The following is a 17,530-nucleotide window of genomic DNA, read 5'->3' on the forward strand; positions in this document are numbered from 1 at the left end:
AGGCTGGGGAGGTGTCATGCCAACAGCCCATAGAATAATCTTTTGAAAAGGGTTTTGGGCCCTTGGTTATCCACCAGGAAGCAGCAAAAATAGAGAAAGAGGCAGAACTCGAGTGGCGTGTTTGCTCTGGGCCTCCTTTGGATAACCTTTGTCAGGGAGGCGGACCCATGAGCAGGACGGGAAACTTTCAGAAAATGTTTTTCGTTTTGCACACAGACTGTACCATCTGGCTCTGAATCGCAGGGCCGAGGATTTGGAGGGGGGGGCGAGGGGTTGAGCACACTTTGACTGCTCACAAGTGAATCCTCCCTAAACCTGTGTTTAAAAGGGAGCGCGGGGACCCTGGCATTTTCCCTGCCTTTGGGGTGGGCTGCTTGTCCTGCGGTCTAGACACCCACCCAAAAGCTGGTTCACTGTATATAGCTGGGTCCAGTGCTCCCTATATATAGCGACGTCCCTCGGAGGGTGGACCAGTCCTCTGCCCCAAGGCTGAAGGTAAGCTGCTGCTCTATTGATAAGAGAATTTTACCTTCCAATGGTGGGAGGTTGCATTTGCTAAAAACAAACAAATTGAAAATGACAGGAACCCGCAGCTCCATCAATTTTACTCTTTCCCCCCATAACATAAGTAACATTTTTAACTTTGCCTGGGCTTCAGGTGCCTCCTAACTAGGATTGGAAGGGTTAGATTTTTATTGGTAAATGTGGATTGCCTCATAGGCACCCCCACCAAAAATATTTCCAATAACTGAAGTTTATGGATAGGCAAAGTAAGACAAATGCTGCTGGAGAACTTAGAGTTTGAATGAAGGATATTTATTTACTTTGTATACACCTCTACCCCGATAGAACGCTGTCCTCGGGAGCCAAAAAATCTTACCGCATTATAGGTGAAACCGCGTTATATCGAACTTGCTTTGATCCGCTGGAGCGCGCAGCCCTGCCTCCCCCGAGCACTGCTTTACTGTGTTATATCCGAATTCGTGTTATATCGGGTCGCGTTATATCGGGGTAGAGGTGTATTTTGATATGTGATGTTGACAATTCGTCGTAACGGTTATAAGGCTTTAACTTTTTGAATTATGTCTTCTGCCATTAAAAAATTATTGACTCACACACACACACACACACACCCCCCTACCCCAGTTGCCTGCCCATCCCCAATAATTTTCTGCAACGGTGAAAATTTAAATCTATAAAAATGCTTAAAACCCACAATTTTGCACAACTGTGACCATTTAAATAGACACATTTAAAAAACAATATTGTTTGTTAATTTATTTTTAAAAATTTAATTCTGCCAACCTTATCTCTGTGATGCTCTCCCTGGGGCAGACAATATTTATAACAGATGTGGAAAGAAGGCTTCCAACAAAGTAACTTCCCCGTTAGTAATCTGATTTCTTTCCCGTGCTTAGCCGCACTTCTAAGAAACCTCGTACAGTAGAACCTCAGAGTTACGAGCTGACCAGTCAAACCGCACACTTCATTTGGAACCAGAAATACGCAATCAGGCAGCAGCAGAGACAAACAAAAGCAATTACAGTACCGTGCTGTGTTACATGTAAACTACTAACAAAAAGGGAAAGTTTAAAAAAAAAAAAAAAATGTTGTGACAAGATCAGGAAACTATTTCTGTGCTTGTTTCATTTAAATTAAGATGGTTAAACGCAGCATTTTTCGTTCTGCATAGTGACGTTTCAAAGCTGTATTAAGTCAATGTTCAGTTGTAAACTTTTGAAAGACCAACCATAACATTTAGTTCAGAGTTCTGAACATTTCAGCGTTACACACAGCCCCCGTTCCCAGGGGGTTCGGAACTCTGAGGTTCTACTGTATTTTTTAAGTCCAAGTTTGCTTTTACTTTCGTTTCTTGCAGCTTGGGCTGGGAAATTGAAACCTAGGGATCCTCTTTCACCTGCCTGTCCTCAGTGATTATGCAAACTTCTCTAATGCTCTTGAATTGTGGGGTTTGGTTTGGTTTGTTTTTCGGGGGGGGGGAGGAGGGAAGGGTTGTCTTTGATTTTGGGCCAAATTTCACGTGAGTACCCCCTGAAGAGCCTCCCAAGTCTAACTTAAGTGCAGAGAGCTTCGAAAATTCTTAGTGGATGCATTTGAGTCGGTCTCAGACAATCTTCTGAGACTGGGCGGGGGAGTGAACAACACTGTTTGAAAAAATAGTCTGGAAGGGTTCAAGGCAGGAGGATCTGAAAGCTGTTTCCTTTGAGTCCCTCGCTAATGCACAGCGGAGGGAGAGCACGGATGGAGGAGGTTAGTACAGCGAAATTGCAGGGCAGTTAGGGCAGGGGTGAGCAAACAATGGCCCGCGGGCTGAATCTGGCCCGCCAGCTGCTTTAAGCCGGCCCTCGAGCTCCCACTGGGGAGCAGGGTCTGGGGCTTGCTCCATTCCAGCACTCCAGTCGGGGAGCAGGGTCAGGGCCGCTCCATGCGGCTCCCTGAAGCCGCAGCATGGCCCCCCTCCAGCTCCTACACGCTCCAATGGCCCCGCTCCAATGGCCCCTCCAGTGGGAGCTGCAGGGGCGGTGCCTGTGGACGGGGCAGCGCGCAGAGCCACCTGGCCGCGCCTCTGCATAGGAACCGGAGAAGGAACATGCCACTGCTTCCGGGAGCTGCTTGAGGTAAGCGCCACCCAGAGCCTGCACCCCTGAGACTCTCGCCCTGATCCCCCTCCCGCCCTCCGAACCCCTCGGTCCCAGCCCAGAGCACCCTCCTACACCCCAAACTCCTCATCCCCAGCCCTACCCCAGAGCCCGCACCCCCAAATGGAGACTGCATCCCTTCCCACACCCCAAGGCCCTGCCCCGATCCCCCACCTGCCCTCCAAACCCCTCAATCCCAGCCTAGAGCACCCTCCTACACCCCAAACTCCTCATCCCCAGCCCTACCCCAGAGCCTGCACCCCCAGCCGGAGGGGAAATGTTCAGCAAGAATTTAAATTACAATCTGCCCAAGAATGAGAGGGGTGAGAGGCAACCCCCTTAGCATGGCGCAGCGAGGGCAGGTCTTGCGTGGGTGGGGACAGTCTGGGCAGAGAGCGAGGCTGGATGTGTGCAAGCACAGAGCGATGCATCCCCCACGTGCAATTGGAGGGGTGCACTCACGAGAGCCAAGCGGGGGGGTGGCTAGGAGGGCAATGGGGTTTGGCGAGACAGCTTGCAGATCAGCTGTGAGAATGGGTTACCCCTGGACACTAGCTCTGGCTGCACGTGGGGAAGGAGCTGAGGTCTAGTTAGTGACACTGGGGCATGTACAAACACCAGCAATTACACGGGTAGCCCCACACCCGTGGCACTGGCCCCCAGGGGCTGTATTTGGGAGGATGCTCGGAACTGGACTAACTGCGTTTCCCACTTTCTGTGCAGGGCCAACGATACCCAGGTGACAGACTTAGAGCCACACGCAGCAAACATGCTTGGTGAGAACCTTTTATTTACCTGCGCCTTGAACAAGAATTGCTCCCCGACGAAGTCACCATGCCGTGCTGGCAGCCAGCCACCCCTCGAAAGCCAGAACAGGGGGAGGCCCTGGACACTTCCCGTGCAGCCCCAGCGCGTGAGAACGTGTCTGCCTGTGGCATGAAGAGAATAATTCAGAACTAGCCTCACTGGCTGGGTTCCTTCTACCTGGCGCTGGCAGTACTGAGGCGAATCTGCTTTGGACTCATCACCACCACAGGGCAAACGTGGCCCTGCTCCCACGGATGGCTGGGGCGGGGCCAGGATGGGATGGAGACTTCAGAGCCATTTCTTTTTTAAATGTTCCTTTTGCAACAGACTGGAGCATCCCCAAATCCCTTCCCTCTTGCTCTGCTATTCTGACCCTTGGTTACATTGTGCTGAGGCTCTTCATGGCTTCCCTGACCTCGGCCGCAGCCTCCTGGCCAGTGAGATGCTGCTTTACAGAGACAGGGAACCCATCAGGTAATTCCCCAGCCTCGCTCTCCTTATCAAACCCTTCACATTGGACACAGGCACTCCAGCTGCTTTAGATGCCGAGGTTCGAATAAAAAAAAAAAACCCTGGGGCTCACTAAGGGCACCGACCTCCCCAGCTTTGCATGGTTACGTGTTTATAGCATGCGAATGTCTTTGCTGGGCCACTAACATCAGATTCTCATTCCCTAGACAGTCTTGTTACTTTGGCTGGAGCAGGCGTTGCAGCAGGTAAGGGGCTAACCCATGGCACTGATTGGTTGACACTTGACAGCTGTACTTATCAAAGACTTATTGAAGGGGGATGGACTAGATACCTCCGGAGGTCCCTTCCGACCCTGAGATTCTCTGAGTCTATTCGGCCAGGGACTCTCCTGGTTCACCAGCTGCCCCTCCTAGTGCGAATGAACCTCAGGAGAGTCAGGCATCCGATGTTATTGACCTGTGGAGAGCAAGAACTCTGCCCCTGTCTGCTTGACTTCTTCCCCAGCCCACATGAGGCCGCAGGGTCGGGGGCCGTGGGAGCAGGGAAAGGGGCTGGAGACAATCCCTTTGAAACCCTGCAAGCCCACAGTTCCTTTTGCTGGTGTGAAAACGGAGAGCTTGTACCCACTGGGCTATACTGAGCCTAGGCCTTCCTTGTACTGTACGTGCCCTTGGTGAGAGCTCCATCCCCAGCCATTGCCCCGGTGCTGTCCTTTCAGGGGGCGACCGGCCCCACGGGGATATGGCAAGGTCCTGTAGCATCAATGCACTCTGCTGAGCAGAGCTAGGAAGGCAAGATGCTGCTTCTAAGCTCCACTTGTGCACCCGGCTAGGGCTTGCTTTGCAGATTAGCGAAAGTTCAGTTCAGGGCGTGGTTCACATATGGCTCTGACCCTGTCGCCCTTCCTGGTTGCTAACCCCACGATCCATTGGACCACCCAGGAGAGGAGCTGGGCGGGTGGACGGATGCAGGTCCATGGAGGGCTGGCTCTGCTGCAGAAGCAATTGCTGTAAGAGCCTGGACTGTGCTTAACCTCGCTGTGTCATGAATGCAGGCGTGGCATGCGTTGGGATCCCGGTAGTACTCGGGGCAGTCGGCTTTACTGGAGCAGGCATTGCAGCTGGGACCCTTGCTGCCAAGATGATGTCAGCAGCGGCCGTAGCCAATGGAGGAGGGGTAGCTGCTGGAAGTGCTGTGGCAGTTCTGCAATCCATTGGTAAGTAATGGGGAGCTAACCTTTCATTGAAATGCATGTGTGTCTGGTAGTGGTCTCCTGCCTTATGAACAACCCTGCATGGAGAGAGTCTGACATTTCTGTGCTGGTTCTGATTTCTCTTGCATGTAATGAGGAATAAGTCTCTCCCCTGACTGGCCAAACCTGCTCCCCACAGACCCTGCTAATAAACTGCTAAGCACTTAGATGCAACATGCTCTAGCTTCTCTCTTCACTATCCCTCTGGCTAGCTGCTCACTCCGTACCATGGCTCGCTTCCATTGTTGTAGAGGAACAGTTGGTATCTTCAGAGGCGCTCAGGGTTCACCCATCTCACTCTGTTCTCCCTGGGGATGCGCCCCATTGACTTTAAGGGGAATAGTGTTAGTGCCCTGTTTGAAAATCCCACTCCTGTTCAAGGCTGCACCATCAGGGCAGGGCAGCAAAGTACAGAACTGGCCTCTTGGCTCCTGGTAAAAGGGACTCTACTACCAAGCAACAGTGTAACCTATTGCATCCATACAGAAAGCGTCATGACTTCTATAGTGCCAGGACATGGGAGGGGGATAACTGGCCTGCTAGCAGCGTCGTGATACTGACTAGCTGATTCTCTGTTTCCTCTCAGGTGCTGCAGGCCTTCCTGCAGCTGCCAAAGCCGTGATAGTAGGTGTTGGGGCAGCAGTCGGTGCCTTAGTCTGAAAGCTACAACTGCTCCTTTATGCTCTAGAAGACGCAACGACTCGTCCGCTGGCAGTTTTTCAATTGCACCATCAGGCTAATGCAACAAGTAGCAAGTTAGAGAAATGGCTTTGTAGTTGAATGCAAAAACAAGTGGCCTGTAGAAACAGATCCCGCACGTCTGTTGCTTGTTCTACCTTCTCAACACCAGACATCAAGTTCTGCTGGGATTATGGCTGAATTATTGCTGTTGGCTGAAATGTGACAAATCAATAAACTTTTGCAAATTTAAATGCCCTGAGTTGTTATGGTTGATTGTGTGTCAGTGCAAAATAGCTCACCGAATGTGCACACACACCTTCACGCCAGTGTATTGCCAGGACCAAAGCAAAGTGTTGTCAAAGTGAAAAAAGAGCTAGAATCTCTCGGCCTCTGCCAGAGGTAGATCCATCCAGCATCCTCCTCTGAGCCGGCTTTGCAATAAGCCTGGGGTTTAATCTTGTGGCCACTCAACGTGGCTACAGCTAGCCATTCCTAGCTCAGTGGCGGGTTACGCGGTAGAGAGCTGCCACCTCTGCTGAGTGTCCTTGTTTCTTGATGACTCAGCTCTAAGACATGCAATAAAGCTCTAACAAAAGCAACCCCTGCTACTAGGGCCCTCGGGGAGTGGATTGCTGCAGCCGGTCCTCCAATCCCCCATTACTGTGACAGGCTCAAACCAGGCTGAAACCATTCTCTGTCTAGCCCAGACATCAGAGTTACGTGGGTATTAAAATCAAATCAGAAACAGAGTTTTGGGCCATGTCACTAAAAATCCCTCCTAATTACACACCTTTCAGCCTCTTGTGATGTCACCATTTCACTAGTTCGCCTTGACCACTGAATCGTCTAGGCTAATGTAACAAGCAAAAAAAACGTAACCAAGCAGAATTTTAAACCACAGAGGTCCCCTCTATCCACTCTACAGCCGCACAGAAGAGGGCAGAACCCCGGGGGAGGGGGGGATTCAGTTGTTTTGCAGCTTATATCTACAGACTGTTTCTTGGGCCAGGAGACGGGTGGGTGGGACTCTGCCCGGCTAGGATGTGGCAAGGACGGGGTTTGCTGTCTTGGCATAGAAGGACTGTACCACCTGGGTCTGGATCACAAGGGGAGGCACTTCAAGTGGTTTTATCTATTTGTGCCCTAAGAATGTGAACATGCAGATGCTCCGGAGTCCGTGTGTCCAGCGGCAGGGAGGTTCAAGGGGAGCAGGGCGTGGGATCTTGCCATCCCTGCTATTAGTGGGGGATGCGACGTCCTCTCTGCACACACACCCATGTAGTGGCAGACGCCTGGAAACTGGGCTCCTGATACAGCAGCATTGCCCAGCAATCAATTCATTCTGCTCACCGGACGGACGCTGGAGGTAAGTTGCTGCTGCTCTGAGGGGAAGAGACCCTTCATTGTAACAGCACTGACATACCTCTTCTAAATCTGCCCAGGGCTAGGGCATTTGCATGCTGTGGGTGATGAGTCAAGGAGAAGTGAGGGGATGTCTATAAATTACATAAAGCATTGGGGAGGGGGCTTAATTTTGCTGGTTTGTTTCAGTGTTACAAGGGGTGGATGGGTCAGTGGGTCTTGGCAAAAATCACCAAACTATGTTATGTCATTTATAGACAGTTCCTGAAAGACGAACTGCCAGGGAAGTGACTGATGCCTTTAAATGAAATCCTAATTTGAAGGCCCAGCGTTCCTGATTCATGTTACTAATCGGGCTTTGGAAGAAAGATTCTTTCAGGGCTGAATAAAGTCCAACTTGGGCTGGAAAATAGAAACCTAAGAAATCCGTTTCGTTTCCTGTGTTGTTTGCGCACACAGCTGTAGGCGGGCCTTCTGTTTGGGCCAATCAGCGTAGAGAAGCCCTGTTAGAGCTTGCGTAGCTACAGCCGAGAGGGGGGCAAATCCTTCGCCAAAGCGTCTGAATCTCTGTCTTCTACCAGCTTTTAGGGGAGACAAGGTGGGTGAAGTAATAGGTCTTACTGGCCCAACTCCTGTGGGTGTGAGAGATGAGCTTTCGAGCTACACAGAGCGCTTCGTCAGACCTGGGACAGGTACTCCGAATGTCACAGCTAAAGGCAAGGTAGCACAGATTGTTTAGAATACGGAGTTGACACCTAGTCTAAGGGACCAGTCCAGGTGATGTGGCCCGTTTAACACCCCGGCAGTCATGGGACAAAGGGGTGAGTGGGTTACGGATTGTTGTCATAAGCCAGAAATCCAGTGTCTTTATTAAGCCCAGGATTTTTAGTGTCTAGCAAAATTATGAATTTCAGCTTCCAGGCTTGTCTTTTGAGGGTGCTGTGCTGGTTTCCTTTGAGGACAAGGCCTGAGACAGAGAGATCACAACAGAGTGAGCCTTTGGTGAGAAGCGTTTGCCCCCCGGGTGATAGCATGTTTTGTCTTTAATCATTTTCATGCGTGAGTCCATTCGAGAGCGCAGCGATTGGCTGGCTTCACCCACATAGGGACCGGCAGGGCTTTTCCCCCAGCTGGCTTATTATATGGTTTTTAGAAGCCTCATCCCAGTTTACACGGCAGCTGCTATAGAAGGGGAGGAATTCACACATGCCAAGAGTGGAGCATTGAGTACATGGCTCACTATCGAGTAGAAATGCTCAAAGATGATGGCAAAGTGGAATCCAGCATGTTTAGAGGCAGAGAACGTTCAAACAAAATCCAGGTTACTGCGGCACAGGCCTCTCCCCCTTTCTATTCTCATCTGCTGATCATCTGCTAAAGTCTTTGATGGCTCACTACTATAAACATCTCCTTTCCTAGGATTTATCCCCATTGCTGTTGGAGCAACTGTTGGATTAGGTAAGTTGCAAGCTCAGGACAGTGGGTCAATATTGCAAAACACTTGAGATTGTAACTGAGATTTATTTTGCCTTGGGTTTACTTGGCTCATCTGCTCTCCCGAAGCACAAGGGTCTCTCCTACTGAGGATATGTTGGCCCTTATGGCCTGTGCCTGCCCCAAGCCACGCGAAGCTGCAGGTGCTCACAGGAGAGCAGGGAGAGTGGCTGGAGACAAGTCCTTTGGACTTCTGCTTGCAGCAAGTTTGCTTGGAAATGTTCAAGCCCTGTAATGACTTTTGACACTGCACAAATGGAGCCGTGGGTGGTGGTTCAGTGCATGAGCAATTGAAGCAGCGAGGGAGTCGGTCTGGGGGTGGCTCTGGGGACCGAAGCTGGAGATGCGGTGCTCTGGGATCCCATTTTGTAATTAACATCGCAGCACTTTTTGTCATGCAGGAGTTGCCACCGTTGCTGTCCCAGTAGCACTCGGGGCAGCCGGCTTTACTGGAGCAGGCATTGCAGCTGGGACCCTTGCTGCCAAGATGATGTCAGCAGCGGCCGTAGCCAATGGAGGAGGGGTAGCCGCTGGAAGTACTGTGGCAGTTCTGCAATCCGTGGGTAAGTCTCGCAGGCATTAGGAGCTGAGCTTCATTCGTACGCATCAGTGTCTGAGCTTATGACTGGCAAACGATTCTGCAGTGAAAGATGATCTTAGTATTTCCACATTTGCTCTCACTTCTCTTGCATGTAAAGAAGAACTGTCCCTCCACTGTCTTGGCAAATGAGCTCTGCTCCTCCCGGCGCGTATGGTCCTCCAAACTATACTGTTATCGGTGGTCTGACTAGTGGGGACCTGGGCTCACTGCCTAACTAGCACTGGCCTTATCCTGCACTCACCTAGGATCCTGTTCACAATCTTCTTACATAGTGTAGACCCGCCGATGCAGGACCTCTAGCTGCAAATGCTGTCAGGCAAGAGGTGGAATTCCACATTGCCGTGGGGCATGCTTCCTCAAGCTCACCACTCTAGCCAGCCAGGGATGCTAGCCACATCCCAACACCGAACTGGGTGTACGTGCAATTCCACTCGGCTGCCACTACAGTGCAGCGGTACAGAAACAAGCAGATGCTTGAACGAAAGTGTTTTGGTTTTCTAAGTGCCCAGGAGAAGGGAGTGAGGGGAAGGGGAAGGGATTAGAAAGTAGCTGCGGTTACTCATATAAATCCACAGAAGGCCCTTAAAGATTATGGCAAAAGAAAGCCAGACGTGATTAACTCCACTCTAGCTTTGGACTGGACTCACTCACTATTCTGCATTAGACATAAATGACCCAAGCTAGAGGAACGCAGATTCCAATGTGTTCTGTGAAGACAGGTGAACAAAGCACACAGCTGTCTTACTAGTCCTGGGTGACGGCAGGCCGATTTAAGAACGTAATCAATTACATCCATGCCAAAAACTAAGGAGGGTTATTTGTTTTGTTGTGCCCCCAGTCAGATTGTGCTGGCAGGAGCTTTGCTGGAAATTGATGCACCAATGGCAGGGGTTAACTGGCCTGCTAGGAGAGCTAATGAACTGGGGTAAAATTTCCTCTGTTTCCTCTCAGGTGCTGCAGGACTTTCTCTTGCTACCAAAGGTGCGGTGACAGCTGTTGGGGGAGTACTTTCATTCTTCTATCCAAAGTGAAAGCTACGACTGCTCTTCCCTCTTCCTCCTGCAGAAACAGCCGCTGCAGCCTGCCTCTTGCTTGTCCTGCCTTCTCCACAAACAGCCCTTACAATCGGTTTGGCTGGTGGCTGAAATGTGAGAAAACAATAAAAGCTTTTTGCTGATTTAAATGCATCTGGTCGTTACATAGCTGACAGCTGTTGATTGTGGGCAGAGTGGAAGTTAACCACTGAGTTTGTACACGCATGTCTGACACACACACACACACACACACAAGCCGAGTGTTGTCAAAGTGTGACCACAGCCCCGGTCATTTGGAGTCTGCTCATGCCCAGCACCTTCCCAGAAGAGGGCGCTGCAGGGCATTTGGGGTTCCAGCTTGTGTCCATTCCTGACTTGGGGCAGGGTGCTGGAGAGCACGATGCTACTTCTCTTTCCGGTCTCGTGGGTGTCTTTTCTTTTGTTCAGCACAGTCCACCTATGTGCAAAGCCCCAAAAGGGGAAAGCTCCAACAAGAACTAGCGTCTGCCAATAAGGCCCCTGTGGAGTGGAGATACAAATGGTCCCCTGCATCCAGGCCAATGTGCTGGTGTCTCCAGCTAGCCCAACGGCACAAAAACCATTTCGCATCCTGATTGCCAGGGGCGCTGGATCAATGTGTATCATGGGGGGGCTGAGAGCCATTGAACCAAACTGTAAACCCTGGATATCATGGAAACCACTTCAAGCCGGGGGGGGGGGGAGGGGGGGGAGGTGCAGCAGCACCTCCAGCACCCCTAGTTCCAGCACCTGTGCTGAGCGCTATTCACCTGCTGCCCCATGGGAACAAAGCTTAATCTGATCATCAATTCTGGTCATCTACATCTTGTGCTTTCATTTGCTGCAGCTGAATCAGAAACCGCTGCCTGACTTAGACCCCCACCCCCCTTGCTGAAATGCTGATACTACCACTCTTTGCGTGTAGCTGGATAAGATCAAACAGTCTGAGAGCTGAATGCTCATGTAAAACAGCTCCCGGTATCGGTTACATGGATTTGAGCCAGTGATTATTGGCTCAGCAAATACCAAAGACGCTAAGGAGCCGCTATGGGGAACCAGAGACCTGATTCAAAGGTAAAAACTAGTTCTGCTGTCATATAAAAATATTCTCCACCAGCTGTCTCAGAGAGAGATGAATCTACGCTAACACGGACCATTAGCCTCCAACACAGAAGCTGAGTTTGCTCAGCTCATGCAGCTGGCCCTGGTGTGCACAGAAAAATGAACGGGCACTGCAGTTTTCCTTCAAGAGGCCAGTTCAATGGAGAGTGATGGGATGAACCAACCCCACCCTGGGCCAGAAGGGGTTAATGAGAGCCTGGAGGCGCTCAATCAACCCTGCCCTGCTACACCTGCCCTGTGTGTCAAGCCCAGAGGGAGGCATTAAAGGGCTGAACCTGGGGCAGGTGTGGCTGGCTAGGAGGGAGAGCAGGTGCTTGGCTCTCACTCAAGGAGGGAAGCTTGGCTGGAGCCAGAGTCGTCCTGAAGGTAGCTAGGCCTGCAACAGGGAGCCCAAGGCCGTTGGGAAGGACAGTGGCAGGGAATGAGGCTGCCCAGGATTGCTTGCTGGGTCAGAGACTGCCCTTCCAGGGGGAGAGAACTCCCCTCCTGCAGAATCAGCAGGCAGGCAGCTCTGCAGGGAGTCTGGGGAAGAGGCTTGGAGGAAGTGGACCTGATACACCAAGAGGCTGGGAAAAGGCTGGGAGAGAGGCCCAAGACCGCAACGTAGGAAGAGATTCCACAGAGACAGCAAGGGGTCTGCGTAGTCAGGCCTTGACTGCTGATTCCAGGCTCCCTGGACCAGAACCCAGTGGAGAGGCAGGGCCTGGGTTCCCCTCTCCGCCCACTGAGGAAGGTGGAGCAGAACCCGCCCAACAAGAGGGGAGAACCGATGAAGTCCCCTGATGCCGTGTGTAAGGACTAGTGGGACTGGAGTCAGACCCAAGGCCCACTGCGAGGTTGGTGGACTACTTGTCGGACCCTTGGTTTACCGTGGAAGGAGTGGGACTATGCGTGACCCAGCCAGAGGGCCGAGCCCCAAGCAGAAGCGGAGCAGGGCCCCAGTGGCTGTCAGCAAGGGGTGCAGAAGGAGAGCCTGCAGTCCCAGGAGCAGCTCCCAGGGGATGGGCTGGCTGGTGAGTCTCACTTGTACCTGCTGTTTTATACAAACATGGCCCCCTTCCCCACGTCCGCTCCCTGGGTGAGGTCCGAGTCGCGTGCGCTTGCTGTGGTGACCATGTACCTTTTTATGGCTTTTACTCTGAGCTCTGCCTCCCCAGCCAAGCTGCAGATGCATGAGCAGGATTCAGCTCCTTCTGATGTGTGCTCAGCAGAACTGCGTACCAGGCTCCAAGCCTGCGTGTGACTACACAGGTGTCGCTGTGAGTTGAATTTGGCCTGTAAAACCTCTTGCAGGTGACGGCACATAAGGAAAGCCCCCAGCTCCACTCTCTGATCTGGGGGTGGGGTGGGGTAGTAGGGCTGGAAGTTAAAGGCCTCGCTTTAACTTGCAGCCTGACCACATTTAGTCGTGGAGTCTGGTAGAATGACTACCTAGGACCCCAAAAGGCCAGTTTCGCAGAGTAACACCCCACTTGAAATCCCCTTTTCCCTTGTATAAAAGAAGAGCCCTTTTCCCTGTTGCCTGTGGTTATTCTGTGGGTAAGTGGCTCCCGCTGCTCACCGCGTGGCCGCTGTCTTTTCTGTAACTAGTATTCCATGCCGTGACTTGAATTAAAGATGCATTTCAAACAGCGAGCAAACCAGCTGCTCTGCTGGGAGTCCACTCCAGGTTAGCCCTTGGCCTCCCATCCTCTAGCTCTTGCTTAGAGAGAGAACATGCTGCCTCCACAGCACCCTGGGTATTTGGGCTTTACGTCAGCCAGACTCCTCATAGAGAGGGACTCTGGTAAGCACCCTCCCAAAATACAGAGATGTGACCAGTCAGCTGCCCTTCCCAAGGGAACTGATCGGTGTACTGCAGCATCAGGAAACACATCAGTCACCTGTCACCAGTCTACTTGTAAATGTATCAGAGCCTAGTTCTCCAATGCATGCACCAAGCTACCAGCCTGGGGCCAGAACCAGATCCTCGGCTGGTGTAATTGGAAGTGAATGACAGCACTCTGATCTACACCAGCTGAGGAGTTGGCCCATGCCATTTCATCTCTTTGACCTTTTAAGGACAATGGTGCCTGGTGATAACCTGGATTTAGCAAAGCAGGAATTACTGTTTTGGTGCAAAACCTTGTTACTTGCATTACTGCATACCGAAGCCCTCTGTGCTAGGCACTGTACAAACACAACACAGAGAGGGTCCCTGCCCCAAAGAGCAACAAGTGACAACACATGGATAGAGACAGACACGAGGAGATAATATTGGGCTGCATGATAAGAAATGGTCTCAGCACACCAGAGGTCGAATTTAAGGGTTTTTTTCATAGGCATCACAGAAAAGGAGAGTTTTAAGGGAGGAACTCAAGGCGGACAATGAGGTAGCACTGTTTATATTCAGGGGGAGCAACTCCAAACCTGAGGGGCAGTGGGGGGGGGGGGGGAGAGAGAGCACAAAGTGGCTTGTTTGAAAATGTAACAAGTGGGCAATGGAGGCAGAGCTGATCTCCCAGTAGCAAATGACTGATGATGGGTGGGGTGGGGAGAGGCTGTCAAGGGCTTTGAAAGTAAAGACAAGTAGCTTGGGGGAGGGGGGAAGTTGGAGAAAAGGATGTTTTTGAAATGCATATATGCTAATCACTGCTATTGAATGGCAGAGCATTGCAATGATGGGGAACCCTGTACTGCACACTTCAGAGCTGAGGGCGAAATATTACAGCCTCCTGCGCGTGCTCAGAGCTGGTTTGTTGCCAGTGAGAGATTCTCTCCCACACACACGTTCTAATATTTGCATAAGTCTCGGTTGTATTTGGTGCCCCAAGTGTGGAAACCTGCTGACTCAAACTACTCCTCTGATTAATCCTGGTGGAGTCCAACAAGGTCATGCCGACACTCTCTAAAGAGACCCAGGGTTTCCTTCCGCTGGCAGCACTTCCCTCTGGATGATTAGAGGGGGTGGTGAGGGCAGAGACCCAGCACCTGTTCATGCTTTAAAACTAAGAAGGTTTGCTCAGAGACACCGCTCGACTGACCCTCATTTTATGGGATGTCGCTTGTTTTTTGTCTCAAATTGCTCCATGCAGATTTGGGGTTTTCTCACTCTTGGCACTGAAAGTTATTTGCGTCAGCCCTGTAGAATCATGAGGCTGCTGGTGATGGCAATAGCCCTTTCTGTAAAGGAAGGCATCCTGCAGCACTTTGAGGTTCCTGCATGAATACATTTTCAGGTCTGTCATCCACAGTGTCCCACACTTGCTTACAAACAAGCGAGTTACCCAGCCAAGAGGACCAGCAGCACAGCACCTCCCCAACCTGCTATTCATCCCTTACTTCATTGTGTGTGACCAATTCATTTTTAAAAAGTTTGATGCCGACTTTCAGAGCGTCACGAAACTCTTCACCCCCAAGTAACTGGAGCTATTTTAAAACAAGGCAAATTGTGGGGTGTGTTGTATATTCAATTAAAAAAACAGTTTTGCATGATTGTATGAAAATGGAACCTCTGTTCCTTACCATAATTTATTCAGACTAGGAGGAGGACAATATTTAATTGGTGGCCAGATGCCAGGGCTCCCCTAATCTGCTCCAATCCATGAGTTCAGGCCATAGCCAGCTGTTTCTGCCAGAGAATCTCAGCTCTTCTGATTGGGAAGCAGCAGCCATCAATGCCTAGTGCTTTACCTACATGTTTAAAAACCACCAAAAAGTCCTTTCCACCTTACAGTCCCCAGCAGGTTTCAGTCAGTGATCGCTCCATAAAGCACCCTACTCCCCAGGGATAGACGTAGGAGCAATAGAATAAAATTAAGGGAGAGTTGGGCTCAATATCAATAAAATCTTCTCAATGGAGAGAGAGTAGCCTAGGAACTAGTCTCCGACTGCTCTTCAAGAAGCCCTATCCCTCAAGCCTCAGCCAGTACCCTGGAGAAACCACGCAGCTCCCCAGGTCTCACTGCTCTGCTCACCTACAGAGGCCACTACACAAGTTACAGGTTGACTGAGTGCAGCCTATTGTACCGTTGGGTGTGTTGAGAGCAAGGGGACAGACGGGTGGCACAGGGCATTTGGCACTGAGGTTATTCCAGGTCACTTGCATTAGGGCAGCATGTAGAGGATTCCAAACAGAGATCAGGGCCCCATTGTGCTTGGCCCTGTACGGACATAATGAAAAGGCAGGTCCTGGCCCCAACAGCTTATTTAGAATCCAGCCTGGGTCAGCAATGACCAGAAGTCATTAACTCATTGCTCAGAGACTGCTGATAACGAGATCAGGCCAGTTCCTGATGCACAGATGTCCACAAGAGTTAGTCTCTGGGACCCCAGAGGGTCAGGACAGAGCAGGGAGACTGTCACTTTACCATGTGCTTGGAATAGGGTGGCTGCCGATTTAAAGCTTTACTTTAATTTCATGCAGGATACACGGGGACCTGGTTTGGGGCACTCCCAGCCACTCCTGGTAAACTGGCCCATGGGCACACTCTCTACTGCATTCAAGAGGGCAGCTGAGTTTAGCCTGCTCCTGCAGCAGTGCTGGGAAAGCCTATCGTTCATTGCCAGGTCGGTTGCCTTCTTTCACGCCCTACAAACAAGCCTGCACACCAGCTTATTCCCTTCTCACCCCAACCCCTTACTGTCGGACCCCCTGCCGTGGAGACAGGTCTGAGATGGAAAGGAGTGAAGGGGCAGAGGTTTTGTTCTGCAAACAAGTGATGGGTCGGTGTAAAAATATATATTAAAAGGCTCAGGGAACTTTCCTACATTTTCATGGGAAGGTACTTTGCTCACCCACTCATCTGCCCCCATAACAAATCCTCCCCTCAACCCTGTTTTTTAATTCTTAAAAAGACAGCCTGTCGACCAGCCTCATGATGTTAAAGCTGTATTGGCACACTCAGCTCTCAAGTGACCCTCCAAAATCAGAGCACAACCTCCCAGCCCTTGCAGACCAGCTCTGTTACAGCAGCAAACTGGTATGGGACCAGATTTCAATGCTAAGCTTCTAGGGGAAGCCTGTAAAAGATAACATCTCATTGGTCAATGTGCTGGTCAATGGTAGTATGATACTCTGATGCAGAGAAAAAACAAGTTTACTTCCAGATGCCACAGCTCCGGGGGGGCTGAAAGGACCCCAGGTTCCCCTCCAGCAACCCCAGGCTGCAATCCCCTGCCTCTGTGTGGGATACGCCTCATCTTTATTACCCACTTGGTTTTCACCCCCAACAGTAGAGAGCACGTGGGTCCCCGTCTGAGCCTTGCTGCAGTTAAGCATATTCACATGACACCTGATGTAAAGAATCTCAAAGCAGGACAATCTTACCTCACCCTGTTCACACCAGCCCAGGCAGCTTCGCTGGGCTGTGCAAGCGGCAGGTCCAGCATGTCACGCTAGCTGTAGGGTCTCTCCAGCATGTCCGCCGGCTTGACCTTCATATTGGCGAAGGTCGCCTTTACCAAGCAGCAAAGCTTTACAGGCTGCAGAATATAAAGTTCTCCCTTTGTTACTGTTCCTAAAAATGGCTGACCTCCTGCTGAAACCACCTCTGTGCACCTCCAAAGCTCACCCGCTAATATAAGGCACCTGGTGGAGAAGTAAAGGCTACCTAAGCACCATATAGAAACGAATTCCTTTCAGGTGGGCTTAAGAAAAAGCTCTTTCCCCTTTTCCTACCCAGACTAAGTCAACATAGGGCTGACGTACAAATGAATGTTAACTTGTGCAGAGCACTCTCTATGCAACCTCAATACGTTAATTCGGGAGTGGTCTGCATGATTCCATCAGACACAGCTTTGGGGGTGGAATGGGTAGGGAGAGATGGTTGGCTGGACACACATTAAACATGCAGGGTAAATGGGGAAGAATACTTGGGGCCAGGTTCTGCACTTAGTTACACCAGTGTAAATCCTGAATTCCTCAGGATTCATACTGGTGTAAGAGCAGAATCTGACCAGCCCTTGTTTCCTTTTAAAACTTTCCCCACACACAGATGAGACACTGACAAAGATGTAGGTAGTTTTATTATAAACAGTGTTTAATTCA

The 17,530-nt window shown here is 50.9% G+C and overlaps 2 protein-coding genes across 9 annotated transcripts; both read left to right on the top strand.

Annotated features, from left to right (window-relative positions):
- Positions 1 to 320: 320 nt before the first annotated feature.
- LOC135893765 (interferon alpha-inducible protein 27-like protein 2A) lies at positions 321 to 6,126 on the top strand. Of its 8 annotated transcripts, none has more exons than XR_010562338.1 (5): positions 321 to 495; positions 3,384 to 3,436; positions 4,149 to 4,183; positions 4,993 to 5,154; positions 5,777 to 6,126. XR_010562338.1 is itself a non-coding variant. In XM_065421694.1 (5 exons), the coding sequence occupies exons 2-5, from the start codon at positions 3,430 to 3,432 to the stop codon at positions 5,848 to 5,850; spliced, it is 282 nt and encodes a 93-aa protein (XP_065277766.1). In that variant the 5' UTR covers positions 339 to 495; positions 3,384 to 3,429; the 3' UTR covers positions 5,851 to 6,126. The 8 variants fall into 8 exon arrangements, 6 of the variants coding, with proteins under 6 accessions (XP_065277766.1, XP_065277765.1, XP_065277767.1 ...); XM_065421694.1 differs by having other exon boundaries at positions 339 to 495; positions 4,145 to 4,183; XM_065421693.1 differs by lacking the exon at positions 321 to 495 and adding an exon at positions 1,904 to 2,271.
- Positions 6,127 to 7,182: 1,056 nt separating this feature from the next.
- LOC135893918 (interferon alpha-inducible protein 27-like protein 2A) lies at positions 7,183 to 10,511 on the top strand (the record flags this gene model as incomplete). The annotated part of the gene is made up of 4 exons (XM_065421887.1): positions 7,183 to 7,237; positions 8,653 to 8,691; positions 9,129 to 9,290; positions 10,280 to 10,511. Coding segments are annotated over 4 exons (336 nt in total), but the record flags the coding sequence as incomplete, so codon positions are not given.
- Between the last annotated feature and the right edge of the window lie 7,019 nt (positions 10,512 to 17,530).

The sequence above is a fragment of the Emys orbicularis genome, chromosome 23 (genome assembly GCF_028017835.1).
Source record: "Emys orbicularis isolate rEmyOrb1 chromosome 23, rEmyOrb1.hap1, whole genome shotgun sequence".
Classification (NCBI taxonomy): Eukaryota; Metazoa; Chordata; order Testudines; family Emydidae; genus Emys; species Emys orbicularis.